This window comes from Mizuhopecten yessoensis, unplaced genomic scaffold (assembly GCF_002113885.1).
Source record: "Mizuhopecten yessoensis strain PY_sf001 unplaced genomic scaffold, ASM211388v2 scaffold817, whole genome shotgun sequence".
Classification (NCBI taxonomy): Eukaryota; Metazoa; Mollusca; class Bivalvia; order Pectinida; family Pectinidae; genus Mizuhopecten; species Mizuhopecten yessoensis.
In genome coordinates this window covers 977-23,683 of record NW_018403736.1, presented here as the reverse complement: position 1 = coordinate 23,683, position 22,707 = coordinate 977, and the positions used below count along the sequence as shown (strand labels likewise).

The 22,707-nt window shown below is 38.5% G+C and overlaps 3 protein-coding genes across 4 annotated transcripts; 1 reads left to right on the top strand and 2 right to left on the bottom strand.

Moving 5' to 3' along the window:
- Window positions 1-885: 885 nt before the first annotated feature.
- On the top strand, window positions 886-7,486 carry LOC110453109. Its single transcript, XM_021501950.1, has 4 exons — window positions 886-1,236; window positions 1,285-1,471; window positions 4,258-4,670; window positions 7,168-7,486. Exons 1-4 carry the CDS (start codon window positions 886-888, stop codon window positions 7,342-7,344), a joined length of 1,128 nt encoding a protein of 375 aa, XP_021357625.1. The 3' UTR covers window positions 7,345-7,486.
- Window positions 7,487-15,112: 7,626 nt separating this feature from the next.
- LOC110453092 (transcriptional adapter 2-alpha-like) lies at window positions 15,113-16,903 on the bottom strand. 2 transcript variants are annotated; one of them, XM_021501939.1, is made up of 2 exons: window positions 15,574-16,903; window positions 15,113-15,362 (listed from the first exon to the last, which is right to left on the bottom strand). In XM_021501939.1, exons 1-2 carry the CDS (start codon window positions 16,880-16,882, stop codon window positions 15,352-15,354), a joined length of 1,320 nt encoding a protein of 439 aa, XP_021357614.1. In that variant the 5' UTR covers window positions 16,883-16,903; the 3' UTR covers window positions 15,113-15,351. The 2 variants fall into 2 exon arrangements, with proteins under 2 accessions (XP_021357614.1, XP_021357607.1); XM_021501932.1 differs by having other exon boundaries at window positions 15,113-16,903.
- A 601-nt stretch (window positions 16,904-17,504) lies between these two features.
- LOC110453085 (nudC domain-containing protein 2-like) lies at window positions 17,505-22,618 on the bottom strand (the record flags this gene model as incomplete). Its single annotated transcript, XM_021501920.1, has 2 exons — window positions 17,505-17,580; window positions 22,446-22,618. Coding segments are annotated over 2 exons (248 nt in total), but the record flags the coding sequence as incomplete, so codon positions are not given.
- Window positions 22,619-22,707: the final 89 nt, after the last annotated feature.

Genomic DNA, 22,707 nt, shown 5'->3' with positions numbered 1-22,707 from the left:
TTTATAATGGCAAATGATACTTTGAATATTACATGTTAATAACTTGATTGGAATTATAACCTTGAATTGACAGTTTGATACTTTGAAAATTTTGAGCCAGCCCTACCCCCAAGGGCTGTAGGGTGGGGCTCAAAGGAGTCAGTGTGCTAAAATTTCTTCATTTTCCTTGTTAAGAATCAGAGGTGCTAGTTTCAAATCCTTTTTAGTCTGAAATCTGTATGCTAGATATTGAGTAAGGTGGTTTTATTGTTTTTTGTCACTTTGAATAATATTTCTGTTAATGTTAAAAACATAATCAACTCTCTGTATAAATATATCAGGTGACCGTTAAGGCCCATGGGCCTCTTGTATTTGTTTACGTTTGTCACAGACCAAGGATCTCAATGATTATTAAAACAAGAAGTCAGTTAGAAGATACGTTATTCTTTTTTTAACTTTTTGAATTTACATGTAGATGATAAATAGTTTATCACACAATGTTTTCAGGGTGTGTCATGAGAACAATATTCTCATCTCAAACACATGGCCTCTCCATTTTATCTGTGTATTTCGCGATGACAAAATTGTTCAAACGACAAACGACGAACAGCATGATGATATATAATTGTCTTCTAGATCTGAAAACAACATTGCAATTCCTGTTTAAACACGGTTTTGTTTGAGAACAGTGGTATTGAAAAAATTCAGTTTTGTTTTGAAATGTTTTATTACCTGTGAATTTACTCAATGTGTGACACTATCAGATATTTTTTCTTCTCATCAACCATTTCTACTTTTGTAGGACATTACCCACAAAGAACAGCTTGCTGGGGTGGGTCCAGACAGCTGGCCATTCTCCGGTAAATACTGACCGGGAGTGGACATGTGGAGCGTGCACTCTTATCAATGGAGCAAGAAAACTTACTTGTGAGGCCTGTCTCACCTCAAGACCATATCTACATCAATCAGGTATTTGTAAGGCTTGTCTCACCTCCCTACATTATCTATATCAATCAGGTATTTGTAAAGCTTGTCTCACCTCCAGACCATATCTACATCAATCAGGCATTTGTAAGGCCTGTCTCACCTCCAGACAATATCTACATCAATCAGGTATTTGTAAGGCCTGTCTCACCTCCAGACAATATCTACATCAATCAGGTATTTGTAAGGCCTGTCTCACCTCCATACATTATCTATATCAATCAGGTATTTGTAAGGCTTGTCTCACCTCCAGACCATATCTACATCAATCAGGTATTAGCGAGGCCTGTCTAACCTCCAGACCATATCTACATCAATCAGGTATTTGTAAGGTTTGTGTCACCTCCAGACCATATCTACATCAATCAGGTATTTGTGAGGCCTGTCTCACCTCCAGACCATATCTACATCAATCAGGTATTTGTGAGGCCCCTCTCCAGACCATATCTACATCAATCAGGTATTCGTAAGGCTTGTCTCACCTCCAGACCATATCTACATCAATCAGGTATTTGTGAGGCTTGTCTCACCTCCAGACATTATCTACATCAATCAGGTATTTGTCCCTGGTATGTGGTCCGTTCATCTTAAAACAATTCTTGATTGCACTATTTCTTAGAAATTATTGGAGGGATGTTTCTCAAAATCACATGAAGGTTCCCTCCCCATGGTCCTTATTTACTGTATGAATATTAAATGTAAGGACTGATCGCAAAACCAAGATAGTCGATAGGTGGCCATCTTGAATTTTGAATAATGAAGTTTGTTTAGGCTGTTTCTCAGAAAGTACTGTAGGAATCTTTCTCAAATTTCAGTTGAAAGTTCCCCATGGTCCCTAGATAGGCTTATTGAATTTTAAGCCTATCTTTTAAACCTTCACCCATATTCAAGGTCACAGGGGTCAAGATGTTTGAGAGGCGGCCAGAGTAAAATATTGTTAGCACTATTGCTCAGAAAGGACAAGAGGGATCTTTCTTAAATTTTACGTGAAGGTTCCCAATGGCCCTTACTAATCCATATTGATTTTTGGGACTGATAGGAAAAACAAGATGGCCACCAGACAGCCATGATCTTGAATGTAGCAGTTCAATTTTGTTATCACTCTTCTATATGTATGTTTCCATTGGTCCCCTTGTTAGCTTAACTGGCACGAAGTGCCAAGTGAGCTAATGCCGTGGCGCGGCGTCCGTCGTCCTTCTGTCTTCCGGCGTCAATATTTTACTTTAAACAACTTCTTCTTAATAACTGAAAGATCTAGGGTGATGATATTTGGCCAGAAGCAAACTGGGATGAAGGGCTACAAAGTTTGTTCAAACGAATGACCTTCAAATGTATTCAAGGTCACAGGGGTCACTGTCTTAAAAAACCTTTAAACAACTTCTTCTGAATAACCAAAATGCCCAGGGTGATGATATTTGGCCAGTAGCATGCTGATATAAAGGGCTACAAAGTTTGTTCAAATGAATGACCTTCACCCATATTCAAGGTCACAGGGGTCAAATATGTTAAAAACTTTAAACAACTTCTTCTCAATAACCAAATTGCCCAGGGTGATGATATTTGGCCAGTAGCATGCTGGGGTAAAGGGCTATCAAGTTTGTTCAAATGAATGTCCTTCACCCATATTCAAGGTCACAGGGGTCAAATATGTTAAAAACATTAAGCAACTTCTTCAGAATAACCAAAATGCACAGGGTGATGATATTTGGTCAGTAGCATCCTGAGATGAAGGGCTACCAAGTTTGTTCAAATGAATGACCTTCACCCATATTCAAGGTCACATGGGGTCAAATATGTTTAAAACTTTAATCAACTTCTTCTCAATAACCAAAATGCCCAAGGTGATGATATTTGGCCAGTAGCATGCTGGGGTAAAGGGCTATCAAGTTTGTTCAAATGAATGTCCTTCACCCATATTCAAGGTCACAGGGGTCAAATATGTTAAAAACATTAAGCAACTTCTTCAGAATAACCAAAATGCCCAGGGTGATGATATTTAGTCAGTAGCATCCTGAGATGAAGGCTACCAAGTTTGTTCAAATGAATGACCTCACCCATATTCAAGGACACGGGGGTCAAATATGTTAAAAACTTTAAACAACTTCTTCTGAATAACCAAAATGCCCAAGGTGATGATATTTAGTCAGCATTATACTTGGATCAAGGGCTACCAAGTTTGTTAAAATGTATGACATTGAATCATATTCAAGGTCACAAGGAGCAAATATGTTCAAAATATTTAAAGACCTCGTTCTGAATAACCAAAAGGCTCAGGATATTGATATTTAGTCAGTAGCATGCTGGGATCAAGGACTACCATGTTTGTTAAAGTGAATGACTTTAACTTATATTCAAGGTCACAGGGGTCAAATGTGTTTAAAATCTTTAAACAACCTCTTCTGAATAACCATGGGTCCCAGGATGTTGATACTTTGCAAGTTGCATCCTGAGATGAAAGGCTATAAAATTTGTTCAACATAATGACTTTGTTCGACTTTCAATCACAGGGGTGAAATGTAAAAAAAATAAAATAACAGGCTCTTTTGAATGAATTTTAATCATAAATACTAATATTTTGCCTGTAGCTTTATTTTAGATCACTTTTAAGGTTACAAGTGTGGGATTTATACCAGGTGAGCGATGCAGGCCCATTGGGCATCTTGTTAAAAATCCCCCTGGCCCTAATGAGAATTCATCCGTCATTGCCAGCACTTCTTAATATGTAAGTTTTTATCATTTTGCATATAGTTATGCAATTCTTATACAATAACATTTGCAATAGTGGCAAATAACATGACATTACAAGGCTTAAGGTAATGTACAAGATTCCTGTTTATGATGTCCTACATGGGACTAGGTAATAGTACAAGTAAGGAGAGTGGAGAGCAAGGAAGTTAATAGATCATCTTCTGTAGATCTGATAAAGATCCTTCGATGGTGTGCACTAGGATCCTTCTATCATTTATACATTTACCATGTTCAACACATTTTAAATTAAAAAGTAAAATTTAAGGTCAGCTATTTATTAAGGCCCTGATCTTCTTGTAATGTTATGCTATATAACAAGAACAAGTACCCAATCTTTTTTTCAGTAAATTGGATGTGATTTTTTTTTTAAATATTTGAAAATTGCTTGCATATTGTTTTTAACTTTCTGTATGAACCATGTTTAAGAGAAAACATACAAGCTCAAAGATGATCTGTATACATTTGGATATTGAACAAGGTCGCAGTGACATTTAAATTTTGTTTTGATTGTCTAAGGTTGTATTGATTCATCAAATAATTTTTCAGAGCCTTCGGTTATCTGCATCTCCGGTCCAAATTCGACCTCAGCATTGTCAAATACAAAAAACCCAGGGACAAGTTTAACGAGCCATGGAGATAAATCAAAGTTAGGTCCGACAGGGACAAGTTCAACGAACCATGGAGATAAATCAAAGTTAGGTCCGGCAGGGACAAGTTCAACGAGCCATGGAGATAAATCAAAGTTAGGTCCGACAGCTTATACAGATGTGGAACCACCTCTAAAACGGAGAAGAATTGAAGAAAAAAATAACACTACTAAAGATGACAGTCAAATCTCACGTTGCCCTGGACACAATAAAAAGTGTTCCCTGAGAGAAGTGTTTAAGAAGGGAGATAATTATGGACGCTGGTTCTTCTCCTGTTCTGTTAGAGGAAAACAGCAATGCAAACATTTCAAGGTAGGCATCATACTTCACATGTGAAATGTAAGTCAGGTTATGAAGTCATGTGTCAAAGGTTACAAACAGGCCATTCAGTATATACAAGAGTTATCAGTCTTACCTACTCATGATCAAGGGGAGGTCATACAACCACTACTCACAATCACAGGGAGGTCATACAACCACTCCTCACGATCATGAGAGGTCATACAACCACTCCTCACGATCACAGGAAGGTCATACAACCAATCCTCATGATCACAGGGAGGTCATACAACCACTCCTCATGATCAAGGGGAGGTCATACAACCACTCGTCATGATCAAGGGGAGGTCATACAACCACATGTCATGATCAGGGAGAGATCATACAACCACTCCTCACGATCACAGGGAGGTCATACAACCACTGCTCACAGTCACAGGGAGGTCATACAACCGCTGCTCATGATCACAGGGAGTCATACAACCCCTCCTCACGATCACAGGGAGGTCATACAACCACTGCTCACAGTCACAGGGAGGTCATACAACCCCGCCTCATGATCAAGGGGAGGTCATAAAACCACTCCTCATGATTACAGGGAGGTCATACACCCTCTCCTCAGTCACAGGGAGGTCATACAACCGCTGCTCATGATCACAGGGAGGTCATACAACCACTGCTCATGATCACAGGGTGGTCATACAACCACATGTCATGATCAGGGAGGTCATACAACCACTGCTCATGATCACAGGGAGTCATACAACCACTCCTCACGATCAAAGGGAGGTCATACAACCACTCGTAACGATCACAGGGAGGTCATACAACCCCTCCTCACTATCACAGGGAGGTCATACAACCACTACTCATGATCAAGGGGAGGTCATACAACCACTCCTCATGATCACAGGGAGGTCATACAACCACTCCTCACAGTTACAGGGAGGTCATACAACCACTACTCATGATCAAGGGGAGGTCATACAATCACATGTCTTGATCAGGGAGAGATCATACAACCACTGCTCATGATCAAGGGGAGGTCATACAACCACTCCTCATGATTAAGGGGAGTTTATACAACCACTCCTCATGATTAAGGGGAGTTTATACAACCACTCCTCATGATTCAGGGGAGTTTATACAACCACTCCTCATGATTAAGGGGAGTTTATACAACCACCCCTCATGATTCAGGGGAGTTTATACAACCTCTCCTCATGATTAAGGGGAGTTTATACAACTACTCCTCATGATTCAGGGGAGTTTATACAGCCACTCCTCATGATTAAGGGGAGTTTATACAACTACTCCTCATGATTCAGGGGAGTTTATACAACCTCTCCTCATGATTAAGGGGAGTTTATACAACTACTCCTCATGATTCAGGGGAGTTTATACAACCACTCCTCATGATTAAGGGGAGCTTATACAACCACTCCTCATGATTCAGGGGAGTTTATACAGCCACTCCTCATGATTAAGGGGAGTTTATACAACCACTCCTCCTGATTCAGGGGAGTTTATACAACCACTCCTCATGATTAAGGGGATTTTATACAACCACTCCTCAGTCATAGGGAGGTCATCCACCCACTCCTCAGTCATAGGGAGGTCATACAAACACTCCTCATGATCACAGGGAGGTCATACAACCCCTCCTCATGCTCAAGGGGAGGTCATACAACCACTCCTCATGATTAAGGGGAGTGTATACAACCACTCCTCAGTCATAGGGAGGTCATCCACCCACTCCTCAGTCATAGGGAGGTCATACAAACACTCCTCATGATCACAGGGAGGTCATACAACCAATCCTCACGATAACAGGGAGGTCATACAACCACTGCTCATGATCACAGGGTGGTCATACAACCACATGTCATGATCAGGGGGAGGTCATACAACCACTCCTTATGATCGGGGGAGGTCATAAAACCACTCCTCATGATCAGGGGGAGGTCATACAACCACTCCTTATGATCGGGGGAGGTCATAAAACCACTCCTCATGATCACAGGGAGGTCATACAACCACTCCTCATGATCAAGGGGAGGTCATACAACCACATGTCATGATCAGGGGGAGGTCATACAACCACTCCTTATGATCGGGGGAGGTCATAAAACCACTCCTCATGATCAGGGGGAGGTCATACATTTCCCTTATATATATACAGGTGTTTTATGACAGCCCTGTGTCTAACACTTGACAAAGATTTGGCAATATCTACCCTTGTAATGAGTTTTGACCACGTCAGCTGAACTTTGATGATATAGGTGCAGTCGTTACAGCTCGATAAATGGCCTTGGCCTGTTATATTATGAATGGGCCTTTTAGATATTTTAACAGTTCTTGATACCACAATGCGAATAGTTATTTATATTGTTGTTTAGGTCATATCAATGATTCTAGGAACTTTATATACGTAAAAACTTAATTGAAAATCTGAGCAGTTTTTGGTCATTAAAAATAATGTTGATAATGCCCTGCTGTTACTAGTGACCAAGTCTGACTTGTTTTGTAGTGGGCCGATGAGTTGTTTCCCCTGTGTGAGGCTCACAAGAAGAGGTGTACTTTGCGGACAGTGGTGAAACAGGGACCTAACAATGGACGTCAGTTCTTTGTGTGTGCTGTAGCCAAGAAAAGCAGCAAAGTCAAGTGTGACACTTTTAAATGGGCTGTTGGTTTTGATGTGAAATGAGTATCAGATACTTTACATAGTTATATACTTATACTTCAAGTCACAACTTAAATCCATTTCATGTGGAAATCTTAACTCAACCTCCTGTAGATAACTAAACTAAACTTTTATTTGTTTCAGAAATAAAGACATTAAGATGAAAGATGCTTTGAATTTTTTGTTTTTTTAGCTCGCCTGCCTGAAGGGCAAGTGAGCTAATGGCATTAGGGGAAATAGAGGTAAAACCTTTGAAATCCTTCTCCTACAATAGCGACTCAAGATTTTATCCCAATGTTGTTCCCACCAAGCTGTCTAGTACTGCCTGTTACTATTAGGATATATTCATTAAAACAAGATGACCACCAGGCCGCCATCTTGGATTTTGACATTTGAAGTTTGTTCTTGCTATATCTCCAGAAATACTGGATGAATCTTTCTGAAATTTCATATGTACATACAGTACCTACTAAGGAGTGCTTTATCTTTACTTAATATCAAGACTTTTAACATTTATCCAGGTGAGCGATACAGGCCCTCTGGGCCTCTTGTTTGTATATTTATTCATCTGCACTTCGTCATTGACATGCCCAATACACAATACCGAAATGACAACAAGAAAAATATAATAACAAAAACAGGTATTACACTTTATCAACAAAAAAAGGATATCTCATTATACATACAATAAGCGCTCTTCATAGGAACTCTTCAAAGGGTACTTTTCTTACGATACTCTTCAAAGGTACTTTTCATAGGTACTCTTTATAGGTACTCTTCATATGGTACTCTTTATAGGGTACTCATCATAGGTACTCTTTGTAGGGTACTCATCATAGGTACTCTTCATAGGGTACTCCTCATAGGGTACTCTTCAAAGGGTACTTATCATAGGTACTCTTTGTAGGTACTCTTCATATGGTACTCTTCATAGGGTACTCTTCATAGGTACTCTTCATAGGGTACTCTTTATAGGGTGCTCTTCATAGGGTATTCTTCATAGGTTACGCATCATAGGGTACTCTTCATAGGGTACTTATCATAGGAACTCTTCATAGGTACTCTTCATAGGGTACTCTTCATAGGTACTCTTCAAAGGGTACTCTTCATATGGTACTCTTCATAGGGTGCTCTTCGTAGGGTATTCTTCATAGGTTACTCATCATATGGTACTCTTCATAGGGTACTTTTAATAGGTACTCTTCATATGGTGCTTTTTATATGGTACTCTTTATAGCTACTCTTTAAAGGGTACTCTTCATATGGTACTCTTCATAGGGTGCTCTTCGTAGGGTATTCTTCATAGGTTACTCATCATATGGTACTCTTCATAGGGTACTTTTAATAGGTACTCTTCATATGGTGCTTTTTATATGGTACTCTTTATAGCTACTCTTTAAAGGGTACTCTTCATATGGTACTCTTCATATGGTCCTTTATAGGGTACTTTTCATAGGTACTCTTTGTAGGGTACTCATCATAGGTCCTCTTCATAGGGTACTCCTCATAGGGTACTCTTCAAAGGGTACTTATCATAGGTACTCTTTGTAGGGTACTCTTCATAGGGTACTCTTCATAGGTACTCTTCATATGGTCCTTTATAGGGTACTTTTCATAGGTACTCTTTGTAGGGTACTCATCATAGGTACTCTTCATTGGGTACTCCTCATAGGGTACTCATCATAGGGTACTCTTCATAGCTTATCATAGGTACTCTTCATAGGTACTCTTCATAGGGTACTCTTTATAGGGTGCCCTTCATAGGGTATTCTTCATAGGTTACTCATCATAGGGTACTCTTCATAGGGTACTCTTCATAGGGCGCTCTTCATAGGGTATTCTTCATAGGTTACGCATCATAGGGTACTCTTCATAGGGTACTTATCATAGGAACTCTTCATAGGTACTCTTCATAGGGTACTCTTTATAGGGTGCCCTTCATAGGGTATTCTTCATAGGTTACTCATCATAGGGTACTCTTCATAGGGCACTTTTAATAGGTACTCTTCATATGGTGCTTTTTATATGGTACTCTTTATAGCTACTCTTTAAAGGGGACTCTTCATATGGTACTCTTCATAGGGTACTCTTCATAGGGCGCTCTTCATAGGGTATTCTTCATAGGTTACTCATCATAGGGTACTCTTCATAGGGTACTTATCATAGGAACTCTTCATAGGGTACTCCTCATAGGGTACTCTTCAAAGGGTACTTATCATAGGTACTCTTCATAGGGTACTCCTCATAGGGTACTCTTCAAAGGGTACTTATCATAGGTGCTCTTTGTAGGGTACTCTTCATAGGGTACTTTTAATAGGTACTCTTCATCTGGTACTTTTTATATGGTACTCTTTATAGATACTCTTTAAAGGGTACTCTTCATATGGTACTCTTCATATGGTACTCTACATATGGTACTCTTCATAGGTACTCTTCAAAGGGTACTCTTCATATGGTACTCTTCATATGGTACTCTTCATAGGTACTCTTCATAAGGTACTCTTTATATGGTCCTTTATAGGGTACTTTTCATAGGTACTCTTTGTAGGGTACTCATCATAGGGTACTCTTCATAGGGTACTCTTCATATGATACTCATAATAGGTACTCTTCGGACATTACTCTTCATAGGGTACTCTTTATAGGGTACTCTTCATAGGGTACTTTTCATAAGGTACTCTTTATAGGGTACTCTTCATATGGTCCTTTATAGGGTACTTTTCATAGGTACTCTTTGTAGGGTACTCATCATAGGGTACTCTTCATAGGGTACTCATCATAGGGTACTCTTCATAGGGTACTCATAATAGGTACTCTTCGTACATTACTCTTCATAGGGTACTCTTTATAGGGTACTCTTCATATGGTATTTTTCATAAGGTACTCTTTATAGGGTACTCTTCATATGGTACTTTATAGGGTACTTTTCATAGGTACTCTTTGTAGGGTACTCATTATAGGGTACTCTTCATAGGGTACTCATCATAGGGTACTCTTCATAGGGTACTCTTCAAAGGGTACTTATCATAGGTACTCTTTGTAGGGTACTCTTCATAGGGTTCTCATCATATGGTACTCTTTATAGGGAACTCTTCATAGGTACTCTTCATATGGTTCTCATCATATGGTACTCTTTATAGGTACTCTTCATAGGGTACTCTTTATATATAATTTGAATATATTGAAGGTCATTCATATGAACAAACTTGGTAGCCCTTCACCCAAGCATGCTACTGGCCAAATATCATCTACTTGGGCAGTTTGGTTATCGAGAAGAAGATGTTTAAAAGTGTTCACATATTTGACCCCTGTGACCTTGAAAATGGGTGAAGGTCATTCGTTTGAACAAACTTTGTAGCCCTTCATCCCAGTTTGCTTCTGGCAAAATTTCGACACCCTTAGGCCTTTCGGTTATTAAGAAGAAGTCGTTTAAAGTAAAATATTGATGCCGGACGGACGCCGGACGACGCGCCACGGCATAAGCTCACTTGGCACTTCGTGCCAGGTGAGCTAAAAATCACTTTATAGGTCATGGCGGCCATATTGAATTTTTGATCAACTTGAATTTGGCCATGACATCTCCAAACTATTACCTGCAACCTGGCAAAATATCATGTACATAGCTATTACCATTTAAAAGGAAACTTTGTCTCAAGATCTTGAGGAGAAGAAGAAAAAGAAGAAGGATAAACAAAACAAAAACAATAGGTCCCTTATAAAAAAGTTCTTGCATTTACTACACAATGCCCTTATTTGGCAATGAAAGGAGCATAGCCCCACAATGAAAAAGGGACAAAACTGCCGAATAGCATTTACATATCACGATTTAAGAACTCATCCAATGCTTTGAAAAATATTGAGGATATTTGTTTGAGTTATCGCGTAAAAAAGTAAAAATTAACGGCAAAAAGGATGAACAGTGTTGCTACATGATATAAGACAAAGGTAATGTTTAACAGGTTTTGTGATATAAGACAAAGGTAATGTTTAACAGGTTTTGTGATATACGACAAAGGTATTGTTTAACAGGTTTTGTGATATAAGACATAGGTAATGTTTAACAGGTTTTGTGATATAAGACAAAGGTAATGTTTAACAGTTTTTGTGATATAAGACAAAGGTAATGTTTAACAGTTTTTGTGATATAAGACATAGGTAATGTTTAACAGTTTTTGTGATATACGATATAGGTAATGTTTAACAGGCTTTGTGATATAAGACAGGGGCTCTCACTTTCACGTCGATTAACATAATCGTTCCATTTTGGCTTTAAATTCTTTGGGACTTTTGCCCCCAATCTCTTAAATAGATTATTACTTCACTTTATCTGTAGCCAGTTTTCTTGTGGTAAATTTATCAGATATATTCTCTGGGGTGGCTATGAGTCTAGTCGCTTCTCTGGATTCCTCCAAAGTCTAATGACTTCTCTTGCCTTCTTCGGAGTCTAGCGTTTCCAATTCATAGTCTTTTATAGCTTCTCCATGGATATTAGGAGTCTAGTCGCTTCTCTGGAGTCGTTCAGAGTCTAGCTGCTTCTCTTGTTTTCTTTGGAGTCAAGCTCGCGTTCTTTATCAAGTTTCTCTGCGTTATAGCTTCTCCATGGATAAAAGGAGTCTAGTTGCTTCTCTGGAGTCGTTCAGAGTCTAGCTGCTTCTCTTGTTTTCTTTGGAGTCTAGCTCGCGTTCTTTATCAAGTTTCTCTGTGACTTCGCAGAGTCTAGCTTCCTTTAAAATCTTTTGAAAAGAATTTGTTACTATTAGTAGGTTTGTTATAGAGTGTAGCCCCTGATACGCCAAATGTTTGCAGTAGGTTTTAGTACTTGTTCTTTGCTTGCACATACATATCTGTGTCTTAGGTCAAGTAATAAACAGGTTAACTCTTTCAATGTGTGAAGTTATGTATAAAATAAGACATGTTATGTTTAACAGGCTTTGTGATATAAGACAAAGGTAATGTTTAACAGTTTTTGTGATATAAGACATAAGTAATGTTTAACAGGTTTTGTGATATAAGACAAAGGTAATTTTTAACAGGTTTTGTGATATAAGACATAGGTAATGTTTAACAGGTTTTGGGATATAAGACAGGTAATGTTTAACAGTTTTTCTGATAAGATGATATAAGACATAGGTAATGTTTAACAGTTTTTGTGATATAAGACAGGTAATGTTTAACAGTTTTTCTGATAAGACAAAGGTAATATTTTACAGGTGTTGTAGACAAAGGTAATGTTTAACAGTTTTTGTGATATAAGACATAAGTAATGTTTAACAGGTTTTGTGCTATAAGACAAAGGTAATGTTTAACAGGTTTTGTGATATACGACAAAGGTATTGTTTAACAGGTTTTGTGATATAAGACATAGGTATTTTTTTACAGGTTTTGTGATATAAGACAAAGGTAATGTTTAACAAGTTTTGTGATATAAGAAAAAGGTAATGTTTAACAGGTTTTGTGATATAAGACAAAGGTAGTGTTTTTACAGGCTTTGTGATATAAGACATAGGTAATGTTTAACAGGTTTTGTGATATAAGACAGGTAAGGTTTAACAGTTTTTCTGATAAGACAAAGGTAATATTTTACAGGTGTTGTAGACAAAGGTAATGTTTAACAGTTTTTGTGATATAAGACAGGTAATGTTTAACAGTTTTTCTGATAAGATGATATAAGACATAGGTAATGTTTAACAGTTTTTGTGATATAAGACAGGTAATGTTTAACAGTTTTTCTGATAAGATGATATAAGACATAGGTAATGTTTAACAGTTTTTGTGATATAAGACAAAGGTAATGTTTTTACAGGCTTTGTGATATAAGACATAGGTAATGTTTAACAGGTTTTGTGATATAAGAAATAGGTAATGTTTAACAGGTTTTGTGATATAAGACACGTAATGTTTAACAGTTCTTCTGATAAGACAAAGGTAATATTTTACAGGTGTTGTAGACAAAGGTAATGTTTAACAGTTTTTGTGATATAAGACAAAGGTAATGTTTTTACAGGCTTTGTGATATAAGACATAGGTAATGTTTAACAGGTTTTGGGATATAAGACAGGTAATGTTTAACAGTTTTTCTGATAAGACAAAGGTAATATTTTACAGGTGTTGTAGACAAAGGTAATGTTTAACAGTTTTTGTGATATAAGACAAAGGTAATGTTTAACAGTTTTTGTGATATAAGACATAAGTAATGTTTAACAGGTTTTGTGCTATAAGACAAAGGTAATGTTTAACAGGTTTTGTGATATAAGACAAAGGTAATGTTTTACAGGTTTTGTGATATAAGACAAAGGTAATGTTTAACAGGTTTTGTGATATAAGACAGGTAATGTTTAACAGTTTTTCTGATAAGACAAAGGTAATATTTTACAGGTGTTGTGATAAGAGATAGGTAATGTTTAACAGTTTTTGTGATATACGATATAGGTAATGTTTAACAGGTTTTGTGATATAAGACAGGTAATGTTTAACAGGTTTTGTGATATAAGACAGGTAATGTTTAACAGGTTTTGTGACATTTCTAACCCCTGATTTTAAATGTTACTCTTATAAGAATACAAACCAGTTATTTATGGTTCAATTTTTATTCCTCATTACACAGGACAGAGCATTAGAGTTAAAACCACACATGCTCATCAAACCACTCAGATTGCACGAGTGTATTGTGACTTAAGACTTTAGCCCAAGTGTAATATATCTAATGGATATATATGCTTAAAGGAGGCTTAAACATATCTCTATGTGCAATCTGAGACATAAGATGAATACGTAAGTCTGGTTTTTCTATAAATACATAACTGTTGTTGTACTTCATATGCATACATTGTATTACACATTTTCTGAAAACATTATTTATCATTGTTTTATATTAATGTTCAATTTGCTTCCCAAAAACTGAACCAAAACACATTTGTGAAGTAGACGATGTTGAAAGAATATTGACAACACATTACCATTGTATAAAATTGAGCTATATTAAAACTGATTCCTGTTTCAATTTGTCAATTAATTGATCAATGAAAAAATACTATCTTCTCCAGTCAAAAAGAATTTCTGACTTCTGAGATAATACAACTTCTTGTATTATCACAGTGTGAAATATAGGACTGTGTACTGCATGGCCTGAAAACTGGCTATATCATTTTGGTATCACCAGGTTTGTAATAAAATATTGTATGTCCATCAAGATGACATATATAAATAAATCAATATAACTGTCTACACAATGTAATACAACACAGCAGTGCATTATCTCATACAACAACAAGAGTACCGCGGGGCGGAACAAAATACGCCCGTTGAATGCCATATAGTGTTATATACTTTCTTACATTGAATTAAGATCTGCATCATTCTAAGAGTGGTTAGCTGACATGCTATAGAAAATGTAGGAGAAAATCTTCGGACAAAAAATCAAATACTGAAATGAACAAAGGGCAATAACTTTTGCAAAAATCGTCGAATCAAAATTCTTTTAAGGGAGACACAACTTCATATCATGATTATAATGTATACCAAGTTTCAAAGAGATCTGTTGAAAAATGTAGGAGGAGATTGCTGGACAAAAATAAAATACTGAAATGAACAAAGGGCAATAACTTTTGCAAATATTGCCGAATCAAAATTCTTTTAAGGGAGACACAACTTCATATCATGATTATAATGTATACCAAGTTTCAAAGAGATCTGTTGAAAAATGTAGGAGGAGATTGCTGGACAAAAATAAAATACTGAAATGAACAAAGGGCAATAACTTTTGCAAATATTGCCGAATCAAAATTCTTTTAAGGGAGACACAACTTCATATCATGATTATAATGTATACCAAGTTTCAAAGAGATCGGTCGAAAAATAATTTGTGTTCAATTCTAAAGTGGGTCTTTGTTGAAGCGCCCCTCAGACAACAGGAAGTCATACAACTCTAAAAGGGGGTCTTTGTTGATGCGCCCCTCAGACAACAGGAAGTCATACAATTCTAAAGTGGGTCTTTTTTGATGCGCCCCTCAGACAACAGGAAGTCATACAACTCTAAAGGGGATCTTTGTTGATGCGCCCCTCAGACAACAGGAAGTCATACAACTCTAAAGGGGATTTTGTTGATGCGCCCCTCAGACAACAGGAAGTCATACAACTCTAAAGGGGATCTTTGCTGATGCACCCCTCAGACAACAGGAAGTCATACAACTCTAAAGGGGGTCTTTGTTGATGCGCCCCTCGGACAACAGGAAGTCATACAACTCTAAAGGGGATCTTTGTTGATGCGCCCCTCAGACAACAGGAAGTCATACAATCTCCTGGTTTTGTTTACATCAATCTTGATGATGTTTCGAGCATGACTTAGTTTCAAGCTTCCAGCTTTAGCACATTCAGCTGACATGACAGCCCGGAATTCCAGATATGCATCTGGAACCAGTCGAATCCCTGCACACATTTCCCTTTCGGAGTCTGTGAGTTTATCATAGCCTGGCATGCCGACAATGTCGAGAGGTGGTGCTGAGCGACGTGCTATCATGGGAAGCTGTGCAGACACACCTTTAGAGATGGTGTTTAACATCACCTGTCTCTGTAACCACGTCTGACAGGCCTTGTTATCATTCATGTGAACAAGAATCTCACTTAACAAGTTAATTTGCATCTTTGTTGCTTGTCGCCGCTTCTTTAAAGACTTATATATATTTGTGTTCCTCATATGTACAATACCATTTTGCCTGCATTCTTGCAAACGTCTGATTTGTAGTTGAAGTTCTTTTTCTACATGTATGCCCTTGATAAACTTGTCATATTTCAATGGTGAGAAAAGACGCATGAACACTCTGACTTTTTCGATGATATCTGTGATACTATGGTCATACATACGGTTACTGGCCTGGACTTTGGTAAAATTTATAAGACCATACTTTCTAACAATCATCTTTCTCTTTCCTCTCTGCTTCAAACAATGCAGATACACATCCAGCACAGCCAACTCCAATCTCTCCTCCAGCTCATTTCCCTCCTCCTCTCCAGCAAAGGATATTGACTGAATTTCCAGTTCTTGGAAATTGTCGTACTCAACATTGAAATCTCCCCGAGCTGCCATATAGCCTCCCATCTCCTGCTGTAGAACTGATGAATCAGGGAATCGTGGGGGATCGTCACACAGTTTATAGACCTGAGGCTGTGGATACACCTGCTGGCTCCAGTCCCCGAACTGTGGCAGCACAGGTATGGGGTCATTTATATAGCTCTTGTTGTAATGTCGTTTGCATTCTTCCTTGTTTTTAGTTCTAAGTCTTTGTGCAGCATCTGACCAGTTCCCATAACCACAATCTGATAAAGTTTCCAACAGCACTGTTTCCTCTAAAGCAGTCCAGTTATTTTCAAACAATGCAAAATCATTTCTGAGTATTGTGTATGCATGATCACTCTGATGCGAGCCAAACTCTGTACCTTTAGAGAAGCACTGTAGACAAAGCTGGACCTTGGCCGGCTTACAACCCACACAAACAATGTATGGCTCACTAACTCTATCCTTACATCCACCACACTTCAGAGGCACTCTCCTTTCTTCCTCTTCCATGTTAAGGGCAAATTTACATGTGTAATAGTTGAATTTTATGACAGGAGCTCTGGACCTCCTCCACGATAGCCACGATCCAAAGTTTTATGACAGGAGCTCTGGACCTCCTCCACGATAGCCACGATCCAAAGTTTTAGGACGGGAGCTCTGGACCTCCTCCACGATTACTATGATACAAAGTTTTAGGACGGGAGCTCTGGACCTCCTCCACAATTACTATGATACAAAGTTTTAGGACGGGAGCTCTGGACCTCCTCCACAATTACTATGATACAAAGTTTTAGGACGGGAGCTCTGGACCTCCTCCACAATTACTATGATACAAAGTTTTAGGACGGGAGCTCTGGACCTCCTCCACAATTACTATGATACAAAGTTTTAGGACAGGAGCTCTGGACCTCCTCCACAATTACTATGATACAAAGTTTTAGGATGGGAGCTCTGGACCTCCTCCACAATTACTATGATACAAAGTTTTAGGACGGGAGCTCTGGACCTCCTCCACGATAACTATGATACAAAGTTTTAGGACGGGAGCTCTGGACCTCCTCCACAATTACTATGATACAAAGTTTTAGGACGGGAGCTCTGGACCTCCTCCACGATAACTATGATACAAAGTTTTAGGACGGGAGCTCTGGACCTCCTGCGTGATAATTGCCATCTACAGTTGCTCCACTGAAATCAAGTCCTGGATTCTGAAATAAACCAGGCATAATAAAAATCACTTTTTTTATAAAGTTCAAAATGACTAAATGATGTTAAGTTATTTAACAATAATTTTAAAACAAATTATATTAATCACACTATTTGGTCTGGATGGTAGCACAGTGGTTCTTTAAGTAGGAGAAAACCGGAGTACATGTGTCCCCAGAGTCAGGCAGGTGGCCAAAAACAGTTCATGTCCTATACAAGCAAAAAGTGAAGGTTGACAGCACTACCCACATCACCACTGGACCACCCTTCCTTGGTAGCTGGTTGTGGGTTGTGTGTGAAAACTGTTCACTGAAGGATTAGGAGAGTTAAGGATAAATGCAAGTGGCCTTTAATGAATGATAACTTAAATTTAGTTAATTAAAGTTTATTTAACATGATCAAGTAATAATGCATTTCCCCCCGAACAACAACAATGTTCTGAGAGTTAAAATGTATTTGGCTAGATAGGGATTTTACCCCGAGAACTATTACCACAATAGAATCCCTACCTGATCGATTGGGCTAGATAGGGATTTTTACCTCAAGAACTACTATCACAATAGAATCCCTACCTGATCAATTTGGCTAGATAGGGATTTTTACCCCGAGAACTATTACCACAATAGAATCCCTACCTGATCAATTGGGCTAGATAGGGATTTTTACCCAGAGAACTACTATCACAAGAGAAACCCTACCTGATCGTTTGGGCTAGATAGGGATTTTTACCCCGAGAACTATTACTACAATAGAATCCCTACCTGATCAATTTGGCTAGATAGGGATTTTTACCTCAAGAACTACTATCACAATAGAATCCCTACCTGATCAATTTGGCTAGATAGGGATTTTTACCCCGAAAACTATTACCACAATAGAATTCCTACCTGATCAATTGGGCTAGATAGGGATTTTTACCCAGAGAACTACTATCACAAGAGAATCCCTACCTGATCGTTTGGGCTAGATAGGGATTTTTGCCCCGAGAACTACTATCACAATAGAATCCCTACCTATCAATTTGGCTAGATAGGGATTTTTACCCCGAGAACTATTACCACAATAGAATCCCTACATGATCAATTTGGCTAGATAGGGATTTTTACCCTGAGAACTACATACTATCACAATAGAATCCCTACCTGATCAATTTGGCTAGATCAGGATTTTTACACCGAGAACTATCACCACAATAGAATCCCTACCTGATCAATTTGGCTAGATAGGGATTTTTCCCCCGAGAACTACTACCACAATAGAATCCCTCCCTGATCGTTTGGGCTAGATAGGGATTTTTACCCCGAGAACTATTACCACTAGATAGGGATTTTTGCCCCGAGAACTACTATGACAATAGAATCCCTACCTATCAATTTGGCTAGATAGGGATTTTTACCCCGAGATCTACTACCACAATAGAATCCCTACCTGATCGGTTGGGCTAGATAGGGATTTTTACCCTGAGAACTACATACTATCACAATAGAATCCCTACCTGATCAATTTGGCTAGATAGGGATTTTTCCCCCGAGAACTACTACCACAATAGAATCCCTACCTGATCGTTTGGGCTAGATAGGGATTTTTACCCCGAGAACTACTTTCACAATAGGAGCCCTACCTGATCGTTTGGGCTAGATAGGGATTTTTACCCCGAGAACTACTACCACAATAGAATCCCTACCTGATCGGTTGGGCTAGATAGGGATTTTTACCCCGAGAACTACTTTCACAATAGGAGCCCTACCTGATCGTTTGGGCTAGATAGGGATTTTTACCCCGAGAACTATTACCACAATAGAATTCCTACCTGATCGTTTGGGCTAGATCAGAATTTTTACCCTGAGAACTACTATCACAATAGAATCCCTACCTGATCAATTTGGCTAAATAGGGATTTTTACCCCGAGAACTACTATCACAATAGAAACCCTACCTGATCGGTTGGGCTAGATAGGGATTTTTACCCTGAGAACTACATACTATCACAATAGAATCCCTACCTGATCAATTTGGCTAGATAGGGATTTTTACCCCGAGAACTACTATCACAATAGAAACCCTACCTGATCGGTTGGGCTAGATAGGGATTTTTACCCCGAGAACTACTATCACAATAGAATCCCTACCTGATCAATTTGGCTAGATAGGCATTTTTACCCTGAGAACTACATACTATCAGAATAGAATCCCTACCTGATCGGTTGGGCTAGATAGGGATTTTTACCCTGAGAACTATTACCACAATATCCCTACCTGATCGTTTGGGCTAGATAGGGATTTTTACCCCGCGAACTACTATCACAATAGAATCCCTACCTGATCGTTTGGGCTAGATAGGGATATTTACCCTGAGAACTATTACCACAATAGAATCCCTACCTGATGGTTTGGGCTAGATAGGGATTTTTACAACGAGAACTACTATCACAATAGAATCCCTACCTGATCAATTTGGCTAGATAGGGGTTTTTACCTCAAGAACTACTATCACAATAGAATCCCTACCTGATCGGTTGGGCTAGATAGGGATTTTTACCCTGAGAACTATTACCACAATAGAATCCCGACCTGATCGTTTGGGCTAGATAGGGATTTTTACACCGAGAACTACTATCACAATAGAATCCCTACCTGATCGATTTGGCTAGATAGGGATTTTTACCCCGAGAACTTCTATCACAATAGAATCTATCACAATAGAATCCCTACCTGATCAATTTGGCTAGATAGGGATTTTTTCCGCGAGAACTACTTTCACAATAGAATCCCTACCTGATCAATTTGGCTAGATAGGGGTTTTTACCTCAAGAACTACTATCACAATAGAATCCCTACCTGATCAATTGGGCTAGATAGGGATTTTTACCCTGAGAACTACATACTATCAGAATAGAATCCCTAGCTGATCGTTTGGGCTAGATCAGGATTTTTACCCCGAGAAATACTATCACAATAGAATCCCTACCTGATCATTGGGCTAGATAGGGATTTTTACCCCGAGAACTATTACCACAATAGAATCCCTACCTGATGGTTTGGGCTAGATAGGGATTTTTACAACGAGAACTACTATCACAATAGAATCCCTACCTGATCGATTTGGCTAGATAGGGATTTTTACCCCGAGAACTTCTATCACAATAGAATCTATCACAATAGAATCCCTACCTGATCAATTTGGCTAGATAGGGATTTTTACCCTGAGAACTACATACTATCAGAATAGAATCCCTACCTGATCGTTTGGGCTAGATCAGGATTTTTACCCCGAGAACTACTATCACAATAGAATCCCTACCTGATCATTGGGCTAGATAGGGATTTTTACCCTGAGAACTATTACCACAATAGAATCCCTACCTGATCGTTTGGGCTAGATAGGGATTTTTACAACGAGAACTACTATCACAATAGAATCCCTACCTGATCAATTTGGCTAGATAGGGATTTTTACCCCAAGAACTACTATCACAATAGAATCCCTACCTATCAATTTGGCTAGATAGGGATTTTTACCCCGAGAACTACCATCACAATAGAATCCCTACCTGATCGTTTGGGCTAGATAGGGATTTTTACCCTGAGAACTATTACCACAATAGAATCCCTACCTGATCGTTTGGGCTAGATCAGGCTTTTACCCAGAGAACTACTATCACAATAGAATCCCCACCTATCAATTTGGCTAGATAGGGATTTTGACCCCGAGAACTATTACCACAATAGAATCACTACCTGATCAATTTGGCTAGATAGGGATTTTTTCCCCGAGAACTATTACCACAATAGAATCCCTACCAGATCAATTTGGCTAGATAGGGATTTTGACCCCGAGAACTATTACCACAATAGAATCCCTACCAGATCAATTTGGCTAGATAGGGATTTTTACCCCGAGAACTACTTTCACAATAGAATCCCTACCTGATCAATTTGGCTGGATAGGGATTTTTACCCCGAGAACTCCTTTCACAATAGAATCCCTACCTGATCATTGGGCTAGATAGGGATTTTTACCCCGATAACTACCATCACAATAGAATCCCTACCTGATCAATTTGGCTAGAAAGGGATTTTTACCTCAAGAACTACTATCACAATAAAATCCCTACCTGATCAATTTGGCTAGATAGGGATTTTTTCCCCGAGAACTATTACCACAATAGAATCCCTACCTGATCAATTTGGCTTGATAGGGATTTTTACCCTGAGAACTATTACCATTATAGAATCCCTACCTGATCAATTTGGCTAGAAAGGGATTTTTACCTCAAGAACTACTATCACAATAAAATCCCTACCTGATCAATTTGGCTAGATAGGGATTTTTTCCCCGAGAACTATTACCACAATAGAATCACTACCTGATCAATTTGGCTAGATAGGGATTTTGACCCCGAGAACTATTACCACAATAGAATCCCTACCAGATCAATTTGGCTAGATAGGGATTTTTTCCCCGAGAACTATTACCACAATAGAATCACTACCTGATCAATTTGGCTAGATAGGGATTTTTTCCCCGAGAACTATTACCACAATAGAATCACTACCTGATCAATTTGGCTAGATAGGGATTTTTACCTCAAGAACTACTATCACAATAAAATCCCTACCTGATCAATTTGGCTAGAAAGGGATTTTTACCTCAAGAACTACTATCACAATAAAATCCCTACCTGATCAATTTGGCTAGATAGGGATTTTGACCCCGAGAACTATTACCACAATAGAATCCCTACCTGATCGTTTGGGCTAGATCAGGATTTTTAACCCGAGAACTATTATCACAATAGAATCCCTGAGCTTCCAGATGAGCTACCTGATTATTATGGTAATAAATTATAAATGGTGTGTAACATACCTCTAACTGAAACCTTTGTAACATCAACTTCTTTTCCATCTGATCAAAAGTAAACGGGTCGACAACATATTTGTCCACTAACAGTGAGCGCCAGCAGTTCTTTGCAGTAGCATCTCCCTTCACAAGACATATTCTCAACAACTTCTTGTCTTCTACAAAAGAAAAAGCAGTTTCTCATAGAATTTACTTTTACATCATTGCAACTTAGTTTTTGTAAATCATAATTATAAATAGTAGAGCGTGGATGACTTCCTGAATCTCT

What these genes read in the sequence shown, in the direction of transcription:
- LOC110453109 (XM_021501950.1), top strand. Translation starts at nt 886, where the DNA reads ATGGAGCAAGAAAACTTACTTGTGAGGCCTGTCTCACCTCAAGACCAT. An exon ending in ACCATATCTACATCAATCAG is followed by an intron (nt 1,237 to 1,284) that starts GTATTAGCGAGG and finishes TACATCAATCAG; the next exon opens with GTATTTGTAAGGTTTGTGTC. An exon ending in AGCAATGCAAACATTTCAAG is followed by an intron (nt 4,671 to 7,167) that starts GTAGGCATCATA and finishes CTTGTTTTGTAG; the next exon opens with TGGGCCGATGAGTTGTTTCC.
- LOC110453092 (XM_021501932.1), bottom strand. Translation starts at nt 16,882, where the DNA reads ATGGAAGAGGAAGAAAGGAGAGTGCCTCTGAAGTGTGGTGGATGTAAG.